This window comes from Aptenodytes patagonicus, chromosome 5 (genome assembly GCF_965638725.1).
Source record: "Aptenodytes patagonicus chromosome 5, bAptPat1.pri.cur, whole genome shotgun sequence".
NCBI classification, from domain to species: Eukaryota; Metazoa; Chordata; class Aves; order Sphenisciformes; family Spheniscidae; genus Aptenodytes; species Aptenodytes patagonicus.
In genome coordinates this window covers 55,309,752-55,337,435 of record NC_134953.1, presented here as the reverse complement: position 1 = coordinate 55,337,435, position 27,684 = coordinate 55,309,752, and the positions used below count along the sequence as shown (strand labels likewise).

The 27,684-nt window shown below is 43.4% G+C and overlaps 1 protein-coding gene across 6 annotated transcripts in view; it reads left to right on the top strand.

Annotated features, from left to right (window-relative positions):
• The window catches only part of LOC143161194 (serine/threonine-protein kinase TNNI3K), a 100,330-nt gene that overhangs the window by 62,007 nt on the left and 10,639 nt on the right, over positions 1–27,684 (top strand). For 5 of the 6 annotated variants that reach the window (XM_076339907.1, XM_076339906.1, XM_076339905.1 and 2 more), the window contains 4 exons: positions 471–603; positions 4,111–4,220; positions 18,890–18,949; positions 20,585–20,754. In XM_076339907.1, coding sequence (XP_076196022.1) covers positions 471–603; positions 4,111–4,220; positions 18,890–18,949; positions 20,585–20,754 — 473 coding nt within the window. Of the gene's footprint in view, positions 1–470; positions 604–4,110; positions 4,221–18,889; positions 18,950–20,584; positions 20,755–23,690; positions 23,792–27,684 lie in introns of all 6 variants that reach the window. The other variant, XM_076339903.1, reaches the window with a different exon arrangement.

Here is a 27,684-nt window from a genome sequence, read left to right as displayed (position 1 = left end):
TTGTGAAGCAGTCTCAGAATTGGGCTTCTGCAGAAAGCAGTGAGAGCCCAAAAGAGAAGGCACCAACCCAACGCAGTTGTCAGTTTTTCCATCTACCAGCTACCAGGAGTAGTAGTTAACTGGTATTATATGGCATGCTCTGACCTTATGATGTGGTCTCCAGACTTTGAGGCTGGGTGTTCTGCTTTTATTCTAGCACTACTCTCATGTTTAAAGCCTGATCAGTCTGGCTTTATGGGGTTGAGACAGCTACTATACTAATGCTGTTACGTATAATGTGCAATAATATGCTGCCTAGATTTTGCAAGCTAGGTGAGAATTTTTCCTGGCAAATTTACCAGTTATTTTATGAAGCAATGGAGGCAAGGAAATAAGAAAAGAAAGGAAAAGAAACATACAAATACAGGAAAAGATGCGTATATGAGGAAGTAAACACTGTTAATGTATTATCGATGTTTCCTGATGCACAGAACCTACGCTGGATGGCCCCTGAGGTGTTCACCCAGTGTACAAGGTACACCATAAAAGCCGATGTTTTCAGCTATGCTTTGTGCCTCTGGGAGCTGTTAACAGGTGAAATTCCATTTGCTCACCTGAAACCAGGTAAGATGCTCAATGAATTAATATTTAAATTTCTCTGAACTAGAGAAATAGCTCCACTGCGTAATATTAACCAATATTTTACTGAAGTTTGTTATTAAGTGCTAAGATTATGCATTCAGTGAAAAGCATAGAACTATCCCACTATAATCGCATATATTACTCACTACAGATCTGCATAACTTAAAATTCCTTGTCTGGTTCTAGGATTATGAACAAGTGACTCTAATTGTAGGCCTTTTGCCTCTCACATTGGTGTTGGGATTGTAAAGCCATTCCTTAGAATCATGGAATCACAGAATCGTTTAGATTGGAAAAGACCTTTAAGATCATCAAAGAAGGGACAAGAAAATGCTTCTCTTTAAAGCTGCAGAAACAAAAAGCCAGCAAGCCCATGGAAGTCAGGATAAAGGGACCTTATCATTCAGTTAATGTAATAAATTAAAAAAAAAAAAAAAAAGGAGGGGGGAGAAACAGTACTCCTATACCTTTTTTTATGCCTTTTATTTCATTTGTGATGCTCCAGTGAGCTTTAACTCCTCTGGAGTCTTCTAGTCCTATCTAGACCGTAATTTGAACAGAGTAAAATGGTTAATTCAGAAGTAACTGAGATTAATGTTAGAAATGGTAACCTTGTAGAAGGCTTTGATAATATGGATGATGGTGTACTAGAATTGCACCCAGGAATGTACAGTTTGATCTTCAGTTAAATGGCCATGGAACAAGGACCAGTGGAAAAGGAACACAAACACAAAAATGATTCAGAACTGAAACTCAGGTTCACGGCTAATGGTATTTTATTTCTAGAACCTGAAGTGGAATTGAGTCAGATGTTTGGCTTCTGCATCACTTTAGTAGTTAGAAATAAAGAGATATGAAAACCAGCTAATACAGCATAGAAGGTCATATACAAAGCTGGCGCACTAATTGCCAATGATATTCGTGACAGCTACCTTTTGCGCGTGAGAGGCTGACCTTCTGAACATCACAGAGGCATCCAAAGGAGTTTAATGGAGGTATAATCCCAAAACAGCAGAAAAGTGAACCTTAATTTAATGATTCCCCCAAGAGAAACAAAAAAAAAACCACCAAACCAAGGAAGGAATCAATAAGTAAAACTTTGCATGTATCAAAAATGACTTTGAAATATTTCACAAACACTGCATCATCTCAGCAGGGTTGTGCTTACGTAAGCAAAGAGAGTCGTTTTGCGGATCAGTGCAGGTGGATGATGTGTTTGATCTTTGTCTTTGTTGTCACTGTTTTCCTTTGGGGATTGCGTGGCTGGGATGCAGGTTCTTCAGCAGATGCACTGATGTGTTTGTTGCCCACTTGCTTGAGCTGTAGTTGAGATGACTGGGTCTGTCATCGAGTTAGAAACCCATGAACGGTTCCCAGGCTGATCCCACCCTGTTTGCCTGAGAACTGTGGCTCAGTTCTCTATTCGTGCATTGTGTATCTCTCATGTATGCTTGCACAAGGCATGACTGCAAAGGCATCCTTCTGTGCTCTAGGCACAGTCTGCATGTGGAAGTAGAAGTTGGCAGTTACCTGGTGTACAATCTTCCATTTAAAAGACGTTTTGGAAGGCCTGGGGGCAAGAGGACACCCTCTGATATCTGAAGATCCTCTTCCTTGGCTGTTTTCCACAGGTGGCATTCAATTCACACCTGTAAAACTGTCAGCATGTAAGCTTTGAGTAGCATTTTGTGGGGAAACACAGGGATATAGACGTCAGGAAATTATAGATGTGAAATTAGATTCAGAAACTGAACTCTTGCATCCCACATAGCAAAAATAATGCAAAGATGACACTTGCACGAGGAAATGGCATGTTATGATTATAAACATACAGGTATCCAGTATAGGAGATGTTGATTAACATTCTGCAGTTACTACAGTTGTTCCCCTGATCCACAAACAAGAACAAATTGAAATAACATTTTTGTAGGTCGGTTGTCATTGATTCCTCTCATGGCTTATAGTTGCTCTGACCCAGAAGAAAAGCAGGATCTGACCAACCAGTCAAACCAGAAAATGCTCAGAGGTTCAAGGATATCACACAGTAGAGCTGGAAAGTATCACTAAGTTCAGAGTTTTGGGGACCACCCAAACTCTTTTTTGGTTTACTCATTTTTGAGAAGAATGGATTCTTGTCATTTAATTCATCCATTCTAAAGTACTTTTTAACAAATATGTTTCTTTAGCTGAAGAAAAAGCCTACTGACAGTGAAAGGAGAGCCCAAATAATAGTGGCACAAACAAACTTTGTAAAGTATCATAGAAGTACACAGAGGCACACAGTGTGTTTCTCCCTTTCTTTTTCTAATCCTGACCCCATTAAACTGATGGAACAAATCTTATTAACTTTGGTAAGATGAAATTTTGCCAATAGGTAATATATCACTTCCATTACCTTTGGCAGAAAAAAATGGAGCATTTTTCATTGCTATCTTAATCTGATCTGCATTTGCCCTCTTTTCATGGTCTCTGCTAGGCAAAAGATGAATCCGGTAGTATGAGAGTCATGCCTTCAAAATGTTGTTAGAGTGGAATCAAAATTAGGCAAACTGTGTTTGCCCCTTCTGTCTACATATAGTTACAATATCACAGGATTTATCTGATATTAACATTCTAAAACATCATTATGCAGGCAAAAGCTGCAATGAGGACAGACAATGGCTGAAATTAATCTGTTCTTATGATGAATACTGTGATGAGAGTGGGGTATGGTTAAAAAAAATTAGACCGTTCTTGTTACAATCTCATGGTTGCAATCTTACAGTTCCCTGCATATCCCACATACTATGATCACATCATTTTAAAGTGTCAGGCAAAGAAAGGATTTTACTTAGCTTTTGATATGAGTTCAAAATACATTTTTTTTTACTTGAAAAAACCTTGCTCAAAAGGAATGAGAAGGATTAACAATGTATTTGGACTCACTAGACATGCAAACCCAGTTAGGAAAACATTTTGGCAATTTTGTCTCAGTCAGTAGTGGTTTGCGCTTATAAAAAGGCACTCACTAGATTTTTATGAAAGCAATACTTAGAATTAATTTTTGTCTTAGACTGTAACAGAACTAGCTATGGGTTATTTTAAGAGATCTGAGTCTGTTACCAGTTTACCTGCAACTGGAGTATACCTGTCACCCTGTCTTAATAATGGAGATGATAATTTTCTTAAAAAGTGAGTTGAAGGTTAACTCATTTTTTCTCCCAAAGGCCTTTTTTTTTTAGGGTTTAAGCTAAATTAGGTTGTCTTCACCCATGCTCAGTCTTAACAGCAATGTGTTTCCATTCACGGTTATGGACTGCCTTAGCTATCTTTACAAACGCTATGGATTGGAAAGCCTCTTTTAAGCTGCAAGTCTTTACCTACAGGTTTGATGGTTTGGCATTTCTGTACCTGCTGGGGTGCATTTCAGTAGTAAATAGGTTGTGTTTTCCTGGGAACATGTGTGATTGCTGGGTGCTAACTGGTTTCTGCCGGGCTGTTCGCTTGCAGCGGCGGCGGCGGCGGACATGGCGTACCACCACATCCGCCCACCCATCGGATACTCCATCCCCAAGCCCATCTCCACCCTGCTGATGAGGGGCTGGAACGCCTGCCCCGAGGTGAGTGCCCCCGCCTCACACAGCCGGAAAGGCAGCAGGGAAACGGGTATTTCTGCTTTGGCCAACCATCTCTCTGACCTCACATGGCTTCCCCGAAGCCCCAGTTTCCGAGGCAAGTGCCATTGCAGAAAGCCCTGAGACAGATAATGGTGTACGTCAAGAAATGCAGAAGAGTTGGTGAATTGAGGAGGAAAGTAAATTAACATTTAGCCATTCAATGACACTTTAAGTGATTATGTAACTTTGATTATGACTTGAGTTATTATTGAGTGAGTAGAAAAATACTTGCTGCTCTCAGACTTTTGCAGGTATTTTCTACAAATTCTTGATTTTTTCCATGTGAAAATTAAAATCCGTACCATCACAAAGAGGAGCCAAGTTACCCTGGAAGTGTATAAAATTCTGGCTACTTTTATACCACGTCCTGAGGCTACTCCCTGATACGCTAATAGGATACAAGCACAGGAGGTGTGTAGGAGACAGAATGACCTGAAGACAATCGGAAGTCCTCTCCCTGGCATTTCTGGCACATTGCTGCAGTCCCTGTTCTGTGAACAGTTGGGGATAGGACACACAGTCAGAAGTTATGAGAAATCCTGTTCTGAGAGAAATAGGAATCAATCTGGGGCCTCTTGCTTCTTCACGGCAGCTGCTCTCAGTTCATAATGCCCAAAACGTCTCACTGTTTTGTGGTTTTTTTCTTAAGCTGCTATAAGATAAACTCTGCATGCTGATCTTGTGTATTTGTGTTCCATGAAAAATCACTTATATATACTTACTTATCACTGTGTTTCTTGCCTTTAAAGCAATATATTTTTCTCCGCTCAAACGCAGAGTAGATAAGACCAATGAGGACACGTTGCCTGGTCCAAGAGACCAGTCCTCATAAGGTGATCTTTTAGTGATAAATTTTGAGACCCACAGGTTTGGTAGTTAAGGAAATAAAGAGTTAAGAATATTTTGGATCTGCTCAGAACTCCTTCTGTGTTAAAATTTAGTTTCCTAGCAGCAGCTCTAACTAACTGTTTGGAGAGCACGCAGTGACTGGTTATGGGCTTGCCACCCAGGAATCTTAAAAGCAGTCTACCAGGCTGTGAATGGAAGGGCACCTGGCCTGGCGAGAGCCAAACGTCAGTCCCTACCACCAGGAACTTAGCGGGTACCTGTGCTTTATAAGGGAAAGAAGACCAGAAAACTTAGCGAGCGATGTGAATTTAAGATAGAATTTAATAGATGCAGGTATAAAAAAAGATGTTGTACTTTCCATCAAGCAAACAGTAATAAGCCAAGCACAGAAATGTTTTACGTACTGCAACTTGTACATCACAGAGAGCAGGCATGGTTTTGAGAGCTGTAAATGTAAATTTTTACATTAAATTAAATTCACGCTATACGTTCCAATTCATAAACACCACAGACTGCTCCGGTCAGTGAACTTTTCCTGGTTTATCTTCCTCTCACTTATATTCTATGTTGTTCTGTTTGGCTCTGACACAACCAGATGTGGTTCCTGCCTGATTCTTCCCATTACCAAAACCACTATTCAGTTAATTGAGTAAAATTACTTGAGCTGAATTACCTTTAATTTTTTCTGATGCTTTAAGCAAAAAATATTTTATGTTTTTGGACTACTTGAAATTTCCCACCACAATGATGCTAATAACTTTCAGGAAAGCTGGGGCAGTTTGTCTGTAGATTTGAAGAAAGAAAAAGAGCACTATCATGATGGGTTTTTTCCTCACTTTCTTTTGCCTCCAAAGGTGCTGCATTAGGTATTCCACAGATGGTGGGTACAATATAGCTTTTGCAGTGGAGTTTTCAGCTTCATTTATTCTGCAAGGAATTAAAGGCACCTCATTTTCTGCCTCAAAACTACCGTCTCCGAATTCTGGTAACAAAGCCTCTTCATGTTCTTCCAGTGGCATTTCAGCCTCTTCGAGTTCATTGTTGCCTTGATAAGGTTGATTGTTTTTAAAGTCTTGCAAGTCCTGCATGTCTTCTGTATGCACAGCACTATTAATTTAGAGACTGGCATCACTGCTCAGTAATATATTTCCATTTTCTGTAGGACTGAGGATACTGGCTGTGCTAGGTGTAACTTGGCACTTTTTTTATAGTGTTGGTATGTTTTGCTCTTCACATTATCCAAAACTTGTAGCATATTTTCTGTTTTGGCATCTGAGATTATTTGCATGTCTGAAAAATAATGTTTTCAACTTCAATTCATTTTCATTAAGTGGCACTGTATTTCCTCTTTTCTTTGTTCCATCCTCCTCCATTGTTCCGTCTTCTCCAGTGTTATCAGTCCTGTTCAGGTTGTCTACAATATCGATTTCTTCTTTTTACTTCCAGTTAACTGCCAGTTAACCAGAATACTCAAGTATAAACTTGGCAACTCTAACAGGGAACAGTGTTCATTTGTGTTGAAATTGTACGATTCTTTGCAGAAACCTGGGCCACAGCAGCTGAATTACAGGTTTTAGAACAGGCAGGCCTCCTTGTGTATGTTTTCATGTGCTTCCCAAACCCTTGACATTTCTACTATAGTTACATTTTGGCATTTCCTCCCTTTTTTAAATGTCTCTGCACATGTAATCCTGTGGCCTCCATCACATCACCTTCATTTCCCTCTGTGGGAAATAAATTCTGCAATTCAGGATTGAAAATAGGAGAGAGACTTCTTACAGTCCTAGGGGATGAGGACAAAGGTAAGGTGCTTTTGTTCTTTAGGACTTCTGCCTTCGGGCCCTTCATCCTTCTTATGTCAGAGATATTGTGGGAAGGATGATAAACATCCACTATGGAGACACTGCAGACTTCTGACAATTTTCTAGCATCTAGCACTATTTGTTATAATAACTGCACTTCCTGTGGTTTTGCTCCCAGGTGATGGCTGCTTGTCACAACATGCAGAGCAAAGCTTTTGGAGTAAATCTCTTTTTCTTCATGAGCCTTAGTGCGCTTATTGGTGATTGCACAAGATACCAGATTTTTTTTTTCTTTCTGCTTTCAACAGTTGTATTTTCAAAGCCACTGTCAGTTTTTTCAGGATTTCATTCAGCAATTCCTTGCACTGGTGGCTGATTTTCTATTCCAGCTGTTCACTACATGACAGTCCACCTGGTTGGATTCTAATCCTGGATGTAAATTAAATTTTATAGTCAACAAGTCATGTCCCCTTATTTTCATTTTACTTTTCCATTTGGCTTCATCTTTGCTCACCCAGTTTTGATTTCCAGGAAGAACCTGAATGGAGACCATTTACCTTTCCTATTTATTGTTTCTGAACTCCTGTGTCTTCTAGTTTCACAAGTGATCATTTTGGGTTTGATGCCAACGTTTTGCGTTCCTTTTCCTGTGATTCTGTCTCATAGGAGCCAGTTGTAACACCCATCCCCTTTGCTAGCTTAGGTACCATTTTTTGGCATTCATCTTCTCTTGACTCCAGCTGGTAAGGGTAGCTCTTTGTTATTAAGTACTCTTCTGTTATTCTGCTACTGATTTTTGTTCTTGTCTTTCTCCGCCTTTATGGGTTTTTCTCCTGTAGAATAATTCTGGAACTTATCATGGTTCCTGTGTTTGCAGGTAAGACTGCTTCCTAGTAGCAAAGAAACATTTTTGCCTTCTTCTGGCAGTCCACATTGATCGCCGCATTGTGATCTGCAAACTGGTAACATCTTTTGCACACCACATTCCTTTGATTTCGTTGCACCAGAGATACTGGTGGTGGCTTGCAATGAAATGCTTTTGCCGGTGAAGTTTTAAGCTGTCTTCTGGTTTTGATGGAGACTGCCATGCTTCAATTGTTAAACACTTTTGAAGTATCTCCTTTGCAAGAATTTCACATATCCTGCTAAATGTGTCATTCCCAATGTCTGCTAAACAATAACATGGAATTTAGCACAAGGAGGAGGAGGAGGAGTATTATTATACCGATTAAATAGCTCTTTGAGATGCTTATCTAGGTAGTACAAAAAAGCCTTTCTAGTTGCAGCATAGCATCAACCATTTAGCCAACATCTTAACCCAGGAAGGATAAGACGCTATCACCTTAGAGCACTATGGAGACAACACTCTCATGTTTCGGCCACATTTTATAATGCCCAATAAAATTAACGGATTGAATTTTAAAGCCTTTCCTGCAATACAGAGACATCAACATCACCAGGAGCCAGGCTTGGGAGTGAGGTGGGTACAGGAATGCAGCATTTTAATCCCATCGCTGCCCAATGTGTAGAGGACTGCATAAGGATGCATCATGATTCTGCTGGCTCATAATGGCTCTCACTAGGACTGTGAGAATATTAGGTGTTCTCCAACGGTCCTGGACAAAGGTAAGGCACAGGGAAACCTATGAAGATTCAAGCTCATGAGAAAGCTTTGGCTAAATCTTTGCTTTATGTAGTTATTTAAAGCAAATAATAAAATTTGATCCGTGAGATGGACTGAATGGAGGACAGATAAACTACGTCAGAGCAGGTACTGTTCTGTCTTCCATATAGCTCCTTTGGCATCTGTATTTGGGGGTTTTGGGGGGGTTGGGTTGTGGTTTTTTTCTCTGTAACTTTTTCCTACTTGCACCAGCCCGCAGTCTTGGGGTGATGGATTGGACCAACCTGATATGGTCTTTGGAAAGAAAGGGAATGACGTCAAGGGCAACATTTTCAGGAAGGGCTGTGTCTCACCACAAAAAAAAAGATTTGGGAGCATAATCTGATTGAAAGGACTCGGACTCATAAGCACCAGATTTGTAAAAGACCTCTAGTCTGCAGCTGGATGGAGCAAGGCATTGACATTCTTTTTTAAAAATGTCACTGTAAATGTTAAGGATGTTTTCGACAAGATACTGCCACGTAAGTGCTTTTGGAAGTGCAGCTGTCATGGCAGATGAGTGGCCACTGGTGATTCAGGCAGGATGTAGCACTGGGTGCATTTCCCCTCTCCCTCTGCTGACGTAGCTCCAGGAGGGGGGGATGCCCTGTCCCCCTCCTCTGGCCTGCGCGCGGACTGGAATGCCGAGAGGAAAGAGCTGGTGGTGGTGGTGGTGGTGGTGGTGCCAAGGAAGTCACGGTCGTGGGCTGGATGCTGTTGTGCTGCTCTGGGAACCCAGAATGGATAATTTGGGAATGCTGAAGGATAACAGATGACAGTCAGCTTTATATGGCACTCAGAAAAAATGTGCAATGCAGTGAAAAGGCTGAAAGAACAGTCTGTCTAGCTGTCTTCTTTTTATGTGGTAGAAAGATACAAACTTTTAAGAATGGTTTCACATTGGTATGATTTTCTTGAGAAGGGAACTTTCAGGGGGGATTTGCTTAGAGAAGGCAGACCCTGTCTGGGGAGCAGGAGAGAACTAAGGAGGACCACAGGAAGAGGGATGTGGAATGGAAGAAGGTCTTGCCTCCAAGATGGTGATGCAAACCAGATTCTTTTCTCTAGCAGAAATTGTTTTCACTAACATAAAACCTTGATTTCTAAACTGCCTTCAAATTCAAAGTAATGTGGTTCAGTGTATTATCTGGGTTCCTTTTAAAAACACTTAAAAAAAAAATTGCATCTCTCTGGCAGAAGTTTCCGATCTACTCCTTCATCCCAGTTACAAAACCAGGGCACCTTTCTTGCTTTCGTTCTTAAGAAGGTAGAGGATCCCCTTCATGATCCCTTCCACAAAGAGTATTGCAGAATGTTGTGATAGTATTGTATTATTCTGAAGGTAACACTTCTAGTGTTAAAGTTATTCAAATGCCACTGTCCTCAATGGCATACTGTTACTTCGGAGTACTGTGTGAGTAATTTGAGTGAGTGTGAGGAGTTTTTTAAAGCTAACTTTGTTGCTGATTAAAAATATCCCTCAGCTTTCTGAAGGATAGAGTAGGAAAATCTTGAGTTTTGTACTGTTCTTCGACCTGTCAGTCAAACCAAATATACTGCTTTCCTGTCCCTACCTCAAACTAGTCCAATATTATCCCCTATAGGTTTTACTTTTAACCTGACTGCAAGGTTAGGAAACCATGACAATCATCTCCTACATGGACCTGGTCATTACTACTTTGGTTTTTTTATAGCCACGTATACCAGCGTACAGGCTGTATAACATGTTCCTGAATTTTGCTTATGGCCACTGATTTACTCAGATATGTCCTCATCAAATGCATGATGATGGAAAATCAAACTATCTATTTTTCCTTCTGGATTTTGAATCTCATTCTGATTCTCACCTTACAGTCCTCTCTGTTCTCTTCTAAAAGAAAATCCACCTTCATCAATCTCTGAAAGGTCATGTAGTGCTGCAGTCTGTAAGTCTTCCCACTGGCCCAGACTGCTTGGGTTAGTAACAGCTCCGTAGAAATCCTCCTTCAGGGCCTCTGCTTCATCATTCACAGGCACGTTTCTATAAAGCTCTTGAGAGCACAAGTCTATCAACCTGTGCTCGAGACATGAGAATGAGCCACTCCTCTTGTGATCAGTGTCTCTCTGAATGCTCCCAAGTGATGTCTGTAGGCATATGGACATTCTATTTGCCTTTAGCATCACAGGAGGCCTATTTTCCTTCAGAAAGTGGCACATTTCTTTGTCAGACCCAACAATAGACATGCCTATTAACTCATTTTCCTGAGGTAAGCAGTGGCTACAAGATCCCATAGTGAGACAATTTCTTGGCTCCTGCATCTGGAGTTTTCTGATGCGTGTTCATTTGCTCTACCTTGTTCAAGTTTCCAGGTAAAGAAGGCCAAGACTAGACAAGAGAGACCAACAACTCCTCTAACAAATAACAAGTTTAAAAGACAAAATTGCATATTGCATAAGCATATTGTTAGGAAAATATAAATTTGAAAATACCGTGGTAGTTTTCTTGTACTCTACAGTGGTTGGAAATTGAGAGAGGATAATAAGATCAATTAAAGCCTTCTGCCATATCATCTCACAGGTAGTACAATGCGCACATATCATCTCGCAACACCGGATAAGATTTGGCAGAGCAGCCTGTTAGATGCAGAGTAGCGGCAGCTCTGCAGGTATATTCTCCAGCAGTGCAGAGATCCCCTTAGTCCCTACAGTTAATCACCCGATGATGACCCCTCAGACTTTCTCCAGATGATGATGCATTCTGAGTAACTGCATGTGAGAACAACTTTATTCACATGTAATTCAGGCCATGTAGACTTTACCAAGCTTCACACTTCTGCTGAGCTGAGTTTATCACTTATGCATCTCTGCCTCCCGGCAGGGCTGTTAGCATTGCAGATACCATAACAGCGGACCAGAATTTCCCTGCTGTTTTGAAGAATCGCTCCACCAGAAAATGTCTTCATTATCTTGTAAAGATGATAGTTTTGATTACTGATGCATGGCTTAGTAGAACTGGTCTAGCCAAAGACAGGGAAGCCACATCCACAGAAGATGGAGCTCCCTGGAAACAACATGATGGCAGTGTAGAAGATAAAAGATAAAATACCGTGCCTTTTGAAAACTCAGGACAGGTCCTGCAGTCTGTAGGGAGAGAGGGAACAAGCTTCAGGGGTCAAAGGCTGCATGAGCAGCAAAAACAAATGCAAAAACAAAAACAAATTGCCATGGTTAACCCAGGCAATAAGAAGACTTAAAAGAAGCTAAGAAAACAACCATTAAGCTCCAAGATGGGCTGTCATGTTTGGTTTCACTTCCCAGCAGCCTTTGTCCAAGCACGGACTATGCCTAACCTTTCTGAGCCTGAGAGCTCACATGAGATCTCAGCCTTAGGTGATTTGACTGCAGGCAGTGGTATGGCTGCAGGCAAAATTTTAAGCTGTAAGATGAAAGAGAGTATGTTCAAGGATGGCTTTTGGCAGCTGTACAGAAATGAGGGTCAGCACACAGGAACAAGCGTACCTGCACTTCAGCAGGAGAGGGCAATGTAGGTGTCAAGTGTGAAGTGTTATATGGGATTTGAGGAGAGAAAACACTACAGCCACCTCAAGAAGCTAAAAGATGTGACAGTGACAGCTGTGCACGCTGCCTCGGGTGTCACATTCAAAACCAGCGCTGAATATTCACCAGTGGCTCAGATGGCCAGTGCACTGACCGGGCAGCCACACTGAGCTCCAAGCAGGGAAACCGCCTCTGCCAGGAATTCAGCCCTTTTTCTTCATCCCGTGGGGTCTTCCCATTTCCTGGAATTGCTCCTTTGTCTGGGGCACAGAACATCCTTGGAACACCTCTGACTTGTTGTAAGCGTCCCATAAGGGATGCTTAAGGTCTTTGTTTTTACAGGAGCAGCTGTAAAAGAGAAGCAGGAACATGATTTACAAGTTGTAGAAATATTCTGGCTCTTGATCTCCGTTTCCTATTGCAGCTTTAATCCTAAAAAGATCATATTTTTGATCTTTGAATCTGGCAAACCATGTTTTTCACTTGTTCCAATGCAAAGAAAGTGGTTCTTTTGGATTATTGGGGGGGAAAAAATTGCTTTTTAATTTCTGAAATCCCAGGAAGGTGTCTGTTCCTTTAATTAATATTGCTTTATTCAAGGAGAACTCATACTATGTTGACAGTTCTCTAAATATCCAATGGCAAATGTATTTTGGGTACTAAAACAGAACAAATACAGTCAGCTGTAAATCTTTCCCAAAGGCCTGGGGACATCTGTGCTTTGCAGAAGTCACAGTCTGGTGCGCTCTGGTTCAGTGTCTGCTGGGACAGGTGAGGGGTTACTTACAGGACCCTTCTCTATAGCAGGGCCATTCCAGCTGTGGCCTGGAGAATGGGGAACATCAGCACACGAGCTGTGTGACACGAGGGTCTCTCGGACAACCACGTGTCAAAGCATTAACAGCTCCAGAGGTTACACCAAGTCCTTGCATTTCCCCCCGAAACCTACCAATAGCTGTGATTGATAATGGTGTAGCCTGCTCCCACGATGAGACTTCAGGAATACATGGCAAGACTCCAAGCAATCATAAGGGCAGTCCCATGGAGAGGATACTGCAATGTGAGAAGGTGAGAAGGGGTAGCGGTGACAAAGTTCACACACACGCTTCTTTGCCAGCCTCAGGTGGCGAAAATGCTGTTTGCCACAGTCCCTGAGGGAGCAGTGCAGAAGTTAATGCTGTTCCCCAGTGGGTCCCTCTCTTCGTGCTGAGCTGCAATCTCTCCGTCAGTGCCCGGTTCTGTCAGTCTGTCCAGCTGCATCGCCCAGCTCACTGCCATAATCTCTGTCTTGCCCGGATTGAATTGTAGGGACCCAGCCCTCCTCCAGCCTCCCGCTTCATTCAGGCACTCGATCATTTATCAGAAGCATCATGTAGTTCTCCTGTGCATCTAACTATTAGATTATTTTTTTTGCTACACCATGACATGACATATTTGTTTGAAAAACTGAAAGCCATCTGTTCTATTATATTTCAAAATGACTACATTGCTTATTATTATCATTGCTGTTGTTTTGGGATGCATTTTTCATTGCTTAGGGAAGTGAGAAAGCAACAACACTTAGAGCCAGGCAGGGTACAAGCCAATGATGTATGCATTTCACACGCGCAGCTCGCCCAGAGTGGCTCATTCTCATCAGCTACATCACTGCTAATCCTAAAATGGGCCTCTCCTATTCCAGCTGTCTAAACTCTTTATGGGTCTTCCTATTATTTCAATTTCCCCCCTATATGATGTGGAATTTAATTTTCAGAGGCTTAAAATAGTAAACACGATGAATATTTTTTCCCCAGCTGATAGCCTGGGAATTTTCATGTGGGACTCGGATTAACGCTGATAAAGACAAACCTCAGATAAGTGTTACAATTAATAAACTCTTCTTAGGGATAGAAAGTGACTGTACTGTGAATTTCAAAACCATGTGTTGCATCTGCTGTAATTACTGTCTTTTGGAGTCCAGCAATGTCTGCAAGATAGGAGTCTGATTTAACAAGGAGTTATTGCAGTAAGGCTGTTGCTACGGCACCTTTCTCACATGCTGCAATTGTGACTGGCTTTTAATTAAGTCCGTCTGATTATCCCAATTAACTCAGCAACAGCATTAAAGAAAATAAAATACACAAGTGTTCCCTTCTGAGATGATAAAATGGTGGTTAAAGAAAGATTGTTTTATGTTGGCTTTTGCAGTCTGTTGCTATTTCTGCACTAAAGGGAACATGAACTAACTAAAGCAAGATGCGAAAACACCGTCATCCTCAAACTGGTAGCCTTTAGGGCCACAGCAGGATTTAATGGTGCTGAGACCATCCATGGTAGAGGGACAACAGTGACCTTCCCCTAACTAGTCTTTATATCTCTGTCCTTATATTGAGGGCCAAATCTTCCAAAGTAGGGTTGATAACCAGCACTTTTCTGATGACACGTCCCAGCTGTATCTCCTGACTGGATGGATTATGCACAGATCTGTGATGCAGATACTGGAGTGTGTGGGCACCTGTGCTGGCTCAGATGAGTCAGGGCTCTCTTACTGACAGTGTTACTGTTCTGGCATTTGTAGAGCATAAGAATGATGGGTTTGTTCATAACTTCTGGGCTTTGACAGTGTTCCTTGGTGACGGAAAATAGAAAGCAGCCAGATGAATGTCATCTCTATGAAGCATTTCCCACAGAGAGGACTATGGAGATGGGTAGGTCCTTTATATGCTTCTGTGTGTCAGCCAGGCAAGGGACCCTTTGTGCTCTACAGTGCTATCTTTGCATATGCCGCTGCAGCAATTGCATGGGTATTTTTGCACATGGCTCTAAACTGTCTGAAAAGTCAAGAAATATACTCCAGAGACTGGAAATTCAGCTTGCTTAGAAAATGTTCCACAAAGCGGGTTAGCTGCTTTAGGAAACACATTGCAGGGGTAGGTTTTGGGTTTGGAAACTTTGGTTGGTTGGTTTTCTGGTGCTATTCTGGCATTTGAGGTCTCCATTGAACAACACGGAAGTTCCATTTCTGATGAATGGGAGCGGATTTTGGAACCTGTGTAATTCTCTGGTGTTACAGGAGGCCTTGTTTCATATTACAGCTTCATATTACTGAACCAGATACTCTGACTTTGAATTTCCTACTGGAAACAGAGTCCTGGATTTGTGCCCTGGAGTCCCTTTTCTAGTTAGCCTAGCTTAGAAAGATGGGTTTTATCACGTGCCTAAACCTGTCCTTGTCCTGGATACTTGAGAGCTTTCTTACCTGGTTTAGTGAACTAAAGCACATTCTTAAGTTCTCTACCAAGACAGGGGAAGAGGGAGGTTTGTGTGACTTTGGGCAACCGATTGACTGCAGTGAGCTTTGCCCCCTTACTGTATTCCTTACTGGTTGTGTACATAATATATCAGTGTGAGAACTGTGGATGAAATGTATTTGCAGTGCAGGGTGTAGCTAGTTTATTTCATCGCTAGTTTATTTATTGTTATTAGTGTCTCCTGGATTCTTGAATATGCTCTTGTCTTTGCACTTTATGAGCTAATGTTAGGGCCGGGAGGGGGGGGGAGGAGTTTTGGTTTCCATGTAACTATAAAGTAGCTTCTAATAATCAGCAGCATGTAACTCACATTCTGTTTAAATTTATTAATAAGATGTCATATTAAATTGTTGACTTAAGCAAGCACTATGTAATGGATATAGTCACCGTATCTTGTTAGCATTTCCACAGCTCATTTAGCCCCAGTAAAAAGAAACCATCTTTTCAGAATCCTAATGCACTTTGTTACTCATCAGTATCACTCCAACATCACTTAATCTTGCTAATGTTTTAGAGGTGCACGATAGAATTATAAGGCAATTGATAGCCAAATCAGCCAGTGGATGGCTTGAACCTTGCACAAGATATGGGCAAAAACTTATTAAAATGAGCTTTATTAAAGGTGTTTTGCTATCATTCTCAGTAACAAAGGTTTTGAGTTGCTTCTGAGGGCCTCGGAATAGTTTCAGGAGGGCCACTGGCCAGAGAAAGGTAAAGCAGTGTTATCACCCTCTTGTCAGCATTTGCAAGGTTTGCTGTGCAGTCAACAGCCTATCCTAAAACTGTTAATACAAATCTACAGTACTGCTGTAAATTCACTGCAGAGATCAACAAGCAATTCTTTAAAAGTGTCTCACTTAGTTATCTAGTATGTATAATAATCCTTGACTCAGTGATGTCTCCTGAGCATACCACTCAAGAGGAGGGACTGAATGCTATTAGTGAAACACCAAAAGAAGCAGAATGAGCAAAACATCTAAAAGATAAAAAGCATTACCATATCGATATTCATTTTACAGCATTTCACTGTAGATGCATAAACAAATACATTTACTTAAAAAAGAGGTTATTTGCTAGGGAAAAATGGTGAATTTTGGGGCTCAACAAGTGTTCACAGGTCAGAATTCTCCAAGAGGTTTGTTCAGTTTAAAAAAAAAAAAAAAAAGAGGCAGAAAATGGAGTATATCTGTACGGATTTTGCTGGATGTCTATGAAATTCCTCCAAATTTGAAAACTTATCCTTTTATTTGTCTTTAATTTCATTCAAGGTTCATCCCAACTGAAAGCTAGTTCCCATGTGTCATGTCACTGTTACTATTTATCAGGTACTTGAACAGCTGTTTTCCAGAAACTTCTGACAGTAGTTTTTTCCAAAGGCAAACTGATGACTAGAAAATTAGACAGTGTCTCTTAAGCAGCATTTTTCATTAGCTATTTTAATTTGTAAGCTTTAATTAGAGTCAAAGTATTTGCCATAGTACCTGGGGCTTAATTCTGTAAAGAAAATAAACATTGTTTTAGTTTTATTAAGTACAACTCTAACGTTACAGTCAGTTCTTCCACGGTCTCCGATGGTCTAATCCGACGGGCTTCGATGGGCTCCGATCGAGTTCCATTGAAGGTGATAGAGCTTATCACATGCAAAAAATGCAGTATTTCTTGAACACTGTGTAGTCTAGAGCTCAGGGATACTCTAATGTAGTTATATACTGCTTTATAACAGAATCCTTTATAAAAGGAACCACTGAAATCACCTCCCAATCAAGTTTCTGTCCCATCATCGCATGGCACCTCCCTTCTTCCCACCAGCCTTCACCCAGCTGAAGAAGAGCCAACTCTGAGGACTCCTTGTCCCTGTGAAGGACTCCGTGTTCAGAGGGTAGTTTTTGCCAGGGTAGTTTTCCCCAACACTTTCCTAGGCATAAGTTACTCATAGCAGTGCTTACTGGAGCCTGAGATTCTTGTGGGAACAGTGTTTTTCCAAAGTGTTTTTTCAAGTGGAGTATCTCAGTGCGGTGACTGACCTCGTGTGGCAGACCGATTGAAGTAGCCAGAAGAGCAGAAGGCTTTAAAGACTGGCTGAGGAAGGAAGCACCCATGGGACTGTCAAATGTCAGTGGAGAAATCCTGTCTCTCTGCCACAGCTTGTCACCCTCGTAGAAAGGCTGGTAGGAGAAGTCAGGAGAAATCGGCCAAGGTCCGCACCCCAGCTCTCCGCAGACCAGACCACCACAGCTCCTCTTCATCAGCCAGTGCGCTGCAGCTGGCCTGGAGGGACATGCAGGGGGAGCAATCCTGCTGCTCCGGGGAAGGGCTGGTGGCCAGAGGCAGGAGAAGGATGTGGACTGTCTCACTGCCTTAAGCCACTACCGCAAGGAGCACATACCAGGACACTGCTGTGGACACCAATAAACACACTTTTCTCCCTCCCTTTCCTATGTAACTGCAGACAAGGACGAGTCTATGGAACTTAAAATGGACTGGTCATTTTCTTTCTTACCCTTTCGAGAAAGAAAAGCATTTAACACCCATTTTGTTACTACACTTTCTCACAAAGTCACTTCTCACTGAAGTCTTATTTGTCTGTATTATCCCTCTGCTATCGCTCACGGATGTGAGGGCTGCAGGACTTTGTCCTAAAGCTCTTAAATTATGCCTACCTCTTGCAGGCAATTTTGTTGAGGAAGATGTGGTGATGGGAATGAGGAGCTTGTTTAACAGTTACTTAATTGAGGTATTCCCAGTCCTCCTCTGTCAAACACCATTGTATGCCATGCTTTAGTTAAGCCTGAACTTCCCTGGGAAGACTGTGCTGTAAACTGGAACAGGGTATTGATCAGCATTAACAAGAAGAAGGTATATTTGTCATTCCCCTCTGTTGCCTGATCCTGTCCCTAGCATGGCCTCCACAAACTCTTGTGCCACATAAAGCACACAGAGATGGAGACACGTGTCTGGGAATGGGGCAGGCAGGCAGCGGGGAGCAGCCGCGGAGACAGTGCACGTGGAGTGATGCAAGTACGCCAGCAAGGGAAAGAAGAGGGTGGCTGTAGGAGCAGTATTGGTCAGGAGCTTGTCCGCTGCTCTTCACAGCTGTTGCTGTGTTCAAAGTCTTGTTTATGGGCAAAGAGGAAGCATACCTAACATATAAGCAGAGCCAAGAATTTATTGTTAGTATTTTTGTAATCTTACGATCTAGTCATTATTAGCTCAAATCTAATTGTTATGGAAAAAGAGAAGAATAATGCAGTCAAAGTTGTTATACACACACCTCTTAGTTTCGTAGCTTAGTACTGAACTTGCAGTTCCCATCAGATTCCCAAGCAGACTGAAAGCAATGCCACGAAATTCAGAGAAAGGGAAATGGAGGGGAGCTGTGATTCATCATATATCTATGAGTCAGTTTAATCGCAGAAGATATGCCGCCCTTGTATTTTTAACACAGCTCTGCTTTTTCTGTTGTGTTCACAGGGGAGACCAGAGTTCTCAGAAGTAGTCACAAAATTAGAAGAATGTCTGTGCAATATTGAGGTGAGGATCTTATTTCCACTGCGGAGCGTCTGTGCGTGTGCTGCGTGGTCAGGAGTACAAGTGGGGAGAGCAGCAGCAGCAGCTGAGGAAAGTGGTGGCTTTGGAGCCTGCAGGCTGCTTGAGCTGCTTTGTCCTGTTGCTAGCCAACACACTGTATTTTTAAGGCACATTGTCAATAGTGGTTATACGGGTGCCAGGAGGAGGAGGCAGGGACCAGATACTGCTGTGAGTGTCAGGAGCTTACTCAGAGAGGTACGCTGAAGAGAGAGCGTGACCACTGCTGTGGGGATGCACTTCGCAGCAGTCCTGGGCAGAATTTTTTACTCCCATTCACCCCATTCAAGACTGCTTGGTTTAAAAAAGAAGAAAAGACAAAGTGGCCAAGACCCTTGGGAGAAAGGTAAAAAGAGAAAACGTAAGAAGGATAAATGCAAAGGCAATTCCTGCTTTGGACTGTGGCTATAACACAGGTGGATGTATCAGCCTTCAGCCTGGTGTAAGATAAGTGGCCAAACAGAAAGTAAACGATTCAGGGCTGCAACTCCTGAAATTATATTTTCTCTGTGTGTTTGTGTGTGTATGCATGTAAGAGTTTAAAAAAAAAAAAAAGAAAAAATCAACCTCCTTTTTAAAAGGGATCGCTGTTCTTGAGATAAGGACAGACCCATAATCTATTACATTTCTTCATGCTCTGACTGCAGCTGGTTGCTCTATGCGTAGGTGGAAGCTTTTAAGTGTAAAAATAAAAGTGAAGCACTATATCACAAGAAACTGTGTCATCTCATGGGAGACCTGACTTCTATGGTACATAGGCAGCAGTGCATGCAGGAATAAATCTGGGGCAAGAGCTTACGTACAAAAAGAAAAAAAGAAAGCATTATTTAGCTGAGGAGTTAGACCTAAGCTCCACTGTGTCTAGGGCAAAACCTTGTTTGAGAGGAGTTCTAAGGAACAAGATCTCTAGCAAGTTAAGTACTGCAGCCGATGAAGGATGAAGGTGGAGACTTTTCTCCCTCCACCTCCCTCTGTTTCCTCTCTTTTTTCTTCTCCTCTCTCAGCAAATCATTTCTGCTCCTTTTAAGTATCTCTGAAGCCAGGAGTGGCAGGGACCTTTTGTGCCAGCAAGTCTAGGTCCCTGCTGCTGCAGGTACCTGTGTTGTATGGTTGGTCCATATCTATAAACACATATATTGATATGCTAGCCCTGTATTTACATTGCCCCGTCAGTCTGAATGCCTGTTCTGGGACACTCAGACAGGACCGCTGTGATTAGGCAGCACCACCGTCTTTCTAGTACAGATGGGAAAGTCTCAGCTGGCGGCTCCCACCAGGAAGGCAGCGATATCTCCCAGCTGCAGAGCGGATGCTCACAAGCCAAATAACTCATGGCTGAACTAAAGCGTATCTTCTGGAAAGCCATCCAACCCCAGCTTGAAAACCCCAGGCGATGATGAATTGACCGCTTTATTTGGCAGGCAGCATCCAGTTCTCCTCAGCTGATCAAAGTCAGGAGGCACTGCTTTTGGCACAGCCAAACTACAAAGGAAATGTGGGGGACACAACTTAAGAGAAAGAGCTGAGGAAAGACTTGTAAATATGTAATAACAGTGCCTTCTTTTTTTTTTTTTAATCCAGTTAATGTCTCCAGCCTCCAGCAACAGCAGCGGTTCTCTGTCTCCCTCCTCATCTTCGGACTGTCTCGTTGCACGAGGAGGTCCTGGCCGTAGTCACGTTGCAGCGCTACGTAGTCGGTTTGAATTGGAATATGCCTTGAATGCACGAGCTTATGCTGTCTGGTCACAGAGGTACGTACCAGTCGTCGCAGGGCCAAGGAGAGCGCTTACTCTGAAAGGGATAGAAAGATTCCTCCCCAAGACTGCATGGCTCACGTGCCTAAAACGGGAGTTCCCTGCAGCAGGGGATGTGGCTGCCTGGGAAGCCAGCGGTAGAAACACACCCTGGGGCTGATTCACTGCCGGGGCCAGGTGGGGAAAGCACTTCTGCAGTCTTGTCTTCTCCTGTAACTGCTACAGCACAGGGTGTTTGGGTTACCTGAATGCTGTGGAAGCCACCCTGCTGCCAAGACAACAGCTAAGCATTTGCATTTTTCACTATGAGTAACATAAAAATAGTAGAAAATGAAGTCCTGCCGTGTATGGGCTCTACACACAGTACCACTGCTTTATCACATGAAACAAAAGACCAATGACTGCCCATCCAAGGGGATGGAGACGAGTGGTCATTAGATGGATGTACCTTCACTACCTGCCAGCAGGTCTGGGAAGGCCAGTGTCTATATCACAACATGTTTTCAATTTGAAAAATTTCACCAAAGAACAGCTAAAAGACACATTTTTCTTTGGAAAAAAATAAAGAAAAAAGTATTCCAGTGTGCGGCATCAGTGGCAAGATGGAAAACCCAGGTTAGACATCGGGCAGCATTTCATTACCAAATGACGTGGCTGGAGGCATCAGGTGGCCCTGTGGCACAGAGCCTTACAAAGCCTCCTTCACAGTGTGGGCACTGTTCACATTTCAGAGAACTGCTCATATAGTTTCTTCTGTGAAGTAGTGCCATTTAGGGGAGCCGACTCCTGCAGGAGCTTTTTTGTGGTTGACAGACCAGTTTGTTATACTGGAGGCAGTATAAACTCTATGTATTGTCTGAAAAATAGAGAAGGCTGTGTTAGTATGTCACATCAAAACAGGAGGGCAGGATTTGCTTTGCTACTCCTCGTAAGGGGCCAGAGTTATCCGGTGAGCTCACCTCTCGCAGCAGAAATCTAAGCCCTGTAGAAATGTGATATTTGCTGACTCATATCACAAGCATGGCTTGTTATCTCTGCCAAAATACAAGGCAGACACGTCCTTCTGATTAGGAGGAATAGGGCACACTTAGGAAAACCCAGCTGAAAATCCTAGAAATAAGGAAATTTGGGAAGAAGGGTCACACTGAAATGCCATTATGATTATAATGTATGAGAAAGTTTGTTTCCTGTTACATTTATACGCATATGTCCCCTTTATGGAGTGCATAGCTTGTGTCTGACCAGGTGTCTGAAAATTATTTTCTAACATGCCTTCACCTCTATTAGATTCTTAGTATTAGTGGAGTTTATTTAACGAGAGGGAGTTTTATGGGCAGGAAGAACACCCAGTTCCCTGACCATAAGAGCCTGCGATGAAGATAAAACATGGGGAGAGACTAGTGATCCCAGAGAGCAGCTGCGGTAGAAAATGAAAGTAATTGAAGAGGTGCCATTTTTTGATGTTGTGTTTCTCAGGTCTGGATTTTAGCTTTTGGTTTTTTCATCTCGATCTCAAATTGTGATATGATTAAATGAATGAAGTGGGCTGTGCTACTGGAAGATGGTGTTGCAGTACCAGGAGAGAGCACCACCAGACTGGTGCTGTCACCTGCGCTTATTACAAACCCCAGGATGCTGTCTGGGGAGAGCAGCAGGTGAAGGTGACCACGTGACAGGGCAGGGACAGACAGACAGAAACCAGACTGTCCCAGCAGGTACAGAGGCAGGAGATACAAATGCCAAGTCCCTTTTCCTTAAGGAAGAGGAAAAGGATCTCAGCCTTACAGAGATTTGTGGGAGTCAGCATTGCTGGGGCTGTTCCTACCAAAGTACATCCTAAAAATTGCGTATCATTCAATTTATGACCATAGAAGGATAAGAACTCCCAATTTTTTTAAGACAAAGTCACATGTGGGTTCTCTATATTATTGTACCATTAAGTTAATATCTGAGGCAGTCTACTTGGGAGACCTGGTTTTGAGGGCAAATTTAGCAATCTTCTGTCTCTATCCCACGGGGAGTGAGAGTACTGTGAAAATGAAATGGTCCGCTTAATCTCTGCCAGAAGAGCGGTGCACGTAGTTTAAACTTTACCCTTTAGCACCACTTAGCAGTCAGAAACAGTAATAGCAGAGCAAGCCCTGCCTTCGTGGTACATTCCTGTTAACCGGGGTGTGGAGAGTCAGAAATACAATCAGCTAAAATGGGGAGCGGGAATAGAGGAGCAAAATGAATCAATCCTTCGCCTGTTCGGGGGCTCGTATGGAGAGGCAGAAGGCAAACCGCTGCAGACAGACACGGAAATCTTTTACAGGAATATGTAGATCAGACCTGAAATGTTCATCTGGCAAAATGTGACATCCTATAAATTGCATTGCTTTTGTCATACGCTGCTGGAGCAGGACATGGAGGTGGGCACTGAGGTCAGGCTGAAGGCAATGTCTGCTAGACTTTTATTTTCCGTAAAGGACCAGATTTTGCTGTTGAGTGTAATAGATTTGCATGAAAGGAATAAGAAAGTGACATATCTAGGTTAGTGTAGACACGAGAGAGAGAGGGGGGGGGGGGCACTTGCAAGTGCCTCTCTTGTCCTGTCATTCAGTGTTCCCAGTGCAGTGCTGAGGCTCGTTAGCACACCAAAATGGGCTCCTCTGTAACCCCAGTGGTTATTTAAAGGTGGATTCTTTTATCAAATGCTCTGCCGTACAAATTAACAACATTCAAATCTATAAATAGCACCCAGAAAGATTCACCCAGAGGCACAACACTCGATGAAAAGGGAATGGTTTCCACAGTTTCAGTACTTTTTCAATTATACTACACACTGAGATGATTAATGACTTCACTTCCTAACGACAATTGTTTCTTAGGGTTTCATTTTTGTAAGCGTAGGCATTTTTAGAGGGAAGGGGTCACACTGTTTTTTTCCCCAGCTGGAATATATTTCCTACACTGCCTCCTGTTTCCATCTGCTCCGACGACTTCATGTCCTACGAAACACCGCAGCGTGCAACTACATACCACGGCAGAAACGGTTCGTCTGATGAAATCTCCGTGTACCATGCATGGAGTTAAACAGCCGTGGCACTGAAGTTATTTGTTTGTTTGTTGCCCTGTAACTTTAGCATCTGTTTAGCAGATCGCTCTCCGGCATGACGGGATGCAGGAGTCTCGTAATGAATTGGATGCAATAGCAGTGCATTTTAATTGTCTGTCTGACAGGACAGCTTAACATGTCAACTCATCACCTTATAGAAGCTTTAACTATTGATTTTCTACTTTGGTACACCTTTAGCATTTCCCACAGAGTCCAAGGACAACATCTGCAAAAGAATAGTCTGTTCTTGTTTAAGTAGCTCTCAGTTAACCCAAGTCAGAAACATCTGGGGTGTCCTTTCTTTGTATCTGTGCACCATGATATTAACGTGTCTGACGGGCTTGGCAGGGGCTGCTCTTTAGCCTATACTACAGGCTGCCTCAAATAGCAAATACATGACTGCATGGTGTGGTATGTCGTAATATTCTGAAAGAATTCCCTGCCTGTGCCGAATAGAGTAATCACGCAGCAAACATGTTGCTCTGTCTGCCGTGAAACAGTTGTTGGGTGCGTGCAGGCAGAGCCTCGCTCACCAGCTGGACATACCTCTGCATGCCGCTGTCAGGAGCTCTGTGCACACCTGTCCTGCACACAGAAGTAACGTCTTGCTGAGCAGCACTTGCTGTAGGTGCCCTGGCTTGGCTGCATTGCACAGACCTCCACCACGCCGACAGCTCAGGTCCCCTTCCTCCAGTGCGTGCCAGCTCCTGTCCCGGGTGAGCGGCAGAGGGAGGAGCAGGGAGATCACCCGTCCATCCTGCTGGCTGGCAGCCCGTAAGTCCGCGGCTCTTCACAGGCAGGCCCTCAAGGGGACGGTCCCCAGCGGCAGTGCCACCCAGCATCTTCTCCCGCTCTCCACGAGCAGGTTGCAGACTGAGGCAGCAGCACCTGCAGGCAGGAGAGGGCCCTGGGGCAGCACTGCAGAGGCGGCTGGGGCTGAGGCAGGGGCTTTGAAGCTGCAGCCAGGTGGGTGAGATTTCACAGCTCAGCCTGGAACCACAAGCAGTGCCACAGGTCTGCACTGGAAAGGCACCGTCCTGAGCTGGGCACCATCCCTCCAGGCCAGCAGAAGAGATGGTTCCTGCCTTGGATCGCTCCCATGTCGGGTCTCATCCTGCGGAGACTGACACGCTCAGATCTCTGTCGCTAGGTGCTGGTCTGTAATTAGCAACAGGCAGGATTGCAGAGCTCTGCTGTGCTCTGGCTCTGGGGCTTAGGTGCAAAGCCTATGTAAGCAGCACTGCCATTGCTGAACCGAGAAGCTTTTGTGTCACGTGTGGATCAGTTCTCACTGATGTGCATACATGCATGGGTGGGATCACGGGATGCAGCATCCTGCTTTGCTTAAATCTTGCCTTAGCACAGATTTGCAAGGGAAACTTGGTCTGTTCAGGAAGCAGCTGCGGAAAATCTAGGCATTTTGATGGGCTTATTTCGTCTAGCTGAAAGACATCCTGTTCTTCTCCCCTGCTAACAGCTCTCTTTCTCCAGGCTAAGCAATAGTCCTGCAGACACTCGCAGCAGACACTATCACCTGTGTGGTTTCTCTCCACCTTTCACGCTAGTGTACTTTCTGCTGGGCAGCCGTCCTTTTGGATCGATGACAAGTGCCTGGTCCCTTACAAACCACCTTTTCTCACAGAACAGAGGACAAGAAGAGAAAAGCCAAGTTATCCCTTACACAAAAGTTTTAAATTTGTTGTCAAGGGAAAGTTTACTCTTTCCAAGCTTTTTTCAGGTTCTTTCCAAGCAGCTATTTCTTCCCCTTCCAGACTTAATGCCTAGAGAGGCTGCTGAACAATTTACTGCAGATGGTTTCAGCTCTTCTGGTTAGTTAACATAAACCGTTACCCAACTGACAAGAAATTTAAAGAAAAAACATATAGCAAAGTGACTGACTGAATGGGGTTCAGTTAGCTGTTCTGCGAATAATCAGATTTCAAGATTTTCTGCCCTCTCCTGAAGTCAGGGTCACGGCAGAGTGAGTGTGTTATTTATCACAGATTTGTATTGTAGTTCTCCTCCCGACAGCTGTTCGTTAGCAGCAATTCTCTCCTTTTTTTTTTTCTTTTTATGTTTACAAAAACAGAGGATTCCTGTCTGCTGTTTTTGCTCTGAGCTGCTCCAAAGGCAAAGAGGCCAAATAACTCACTTAAAAGTTTCTCCTTTCTGCGGAAATCCTTGCGTAGGACAGACCATGGCTGTGGTTCCTCTGTAGCGCCAGGCAGGCATCCCTGGCACAGCTGGCACTGCCAGCCTCCTGTTCGGCAGCACGGCTGGCCTCAGGCCCATCTGTCTTGGCTAACAGTCAGGAGTTACTCTGTGAATGCTGCGTTAAGAAATCAAGCAAAGTGTATGTTTTATTTCTTCCCCTGGAGACCTCCTGGTTCTTCCCACAGCCTGCAGATGCTGCACTAGCTTTCTGCAGTCCTTTCAGATGCAGATTTGCCAGCCAGTCATTCACGGGCTTTTTGCTTCAGCCTCTGACTGGGCAGTGTTTTCCCAAAATAGACCTCCTTATTGTTTTCCTCTGCCCAGCTTCTTGTCCTTAATTATGAATGAGCTTCAATAATGCAAGTGATATAGTATATGTATATACATTCCATACCGTTGCGGGTCAGCCTTCAAAGTGCTTTCCATTCCCAGGCAAGCAAGCAAGGGATTGGAGGAGAAGGCGGCTGTGCTGACAGCAGGCCGAGCAGCTGGGCGGGTGGGTGGGTGGGTGGTGCAGGAGCTGTGCGGCGCAGAGGAGGAACAGCTCTTTGGGATGGCAGGGAGCAGAGTGGGGAAAGAGGTGAATGGTCCAGCAAGAGGGAAGTCAGAAGCAGCACAGAGAAGGATGGGATGGTGAAAAGGTGGGTAGAAACAATATTCCTGAGGTACCGGCTGAACTGGGGTGAGCTTTCCCTGCTCCTTCAGGTTACACCTGGTCCTCATTAAACTCTACCTACAGCCTGCCAGGCAGCTGCCTCGCCTCCTCCCGTGGGGCACGGTGCCTCTCCAGGCATCGACAACCAGTGTCACTATAGGGAACCCGCATCCGTCCATCCTTCTTAAAGATGTGTCTTAAAGAAGCTGGGAAAGCCAGAGCTGCAGGACCTGCCCTGAGCCTCCCAGCACTTGCATCAATTGTAGAGTAATAGTTGTCTACAGGGTAGAAAAGCAGACAAGCCCCAAGGAAACCTGAAACAACCAGCCTGCGTCCTGCCGTTGCCAGCTGGTGTCAACGTTTCACGTTCTGCCACTTGGACGATTCACTGAGTCGCCCTTTCCGTTTCATGACCTCACGATTTAGAGGTTGAAAAGCTAGATTGATCAGTTTTGCCAGCGAAAATATTTGAAGAGTAAGTTAAGCTGATGTGACGTTACTTTGCAGTTAGTGGAAGTCGGCAAACCTAATCCTATTATCCTGTCAAAACTGCCCAAAGAGATCACCAGAAAGAGTATCTTAATGACTCCTCGATAGAAGCCAGAAGCCACGAATACACTGTTAAGTTTAGATAGTCTAGTGGTGACAGACCTTTGCTTTTTTTATATATTGTGAGATAAATAATAACCACAGCGTCTAATTAAGTTGATATGAAGTTCTGTTTAGTACTGTGCCTTCTGCCTGCACCGTGAAGTGTCAAAGCCCGAGAACTGTGGCTGATGATGGTATTTTCAATTAAAAGGCTTCTCAAGGTTTACATAAGCATACTCAGTGAAGGCAGGCCAAATGAAAGAGCCTCTTTCTAAAGTATAACACTCAGGTGTTATTTTCATGGAGCTCTTAAATCCAGTAGGTCTTCTTTAGTCCCCTAATCAAGCATCAGATATGGTCAGATAGACGG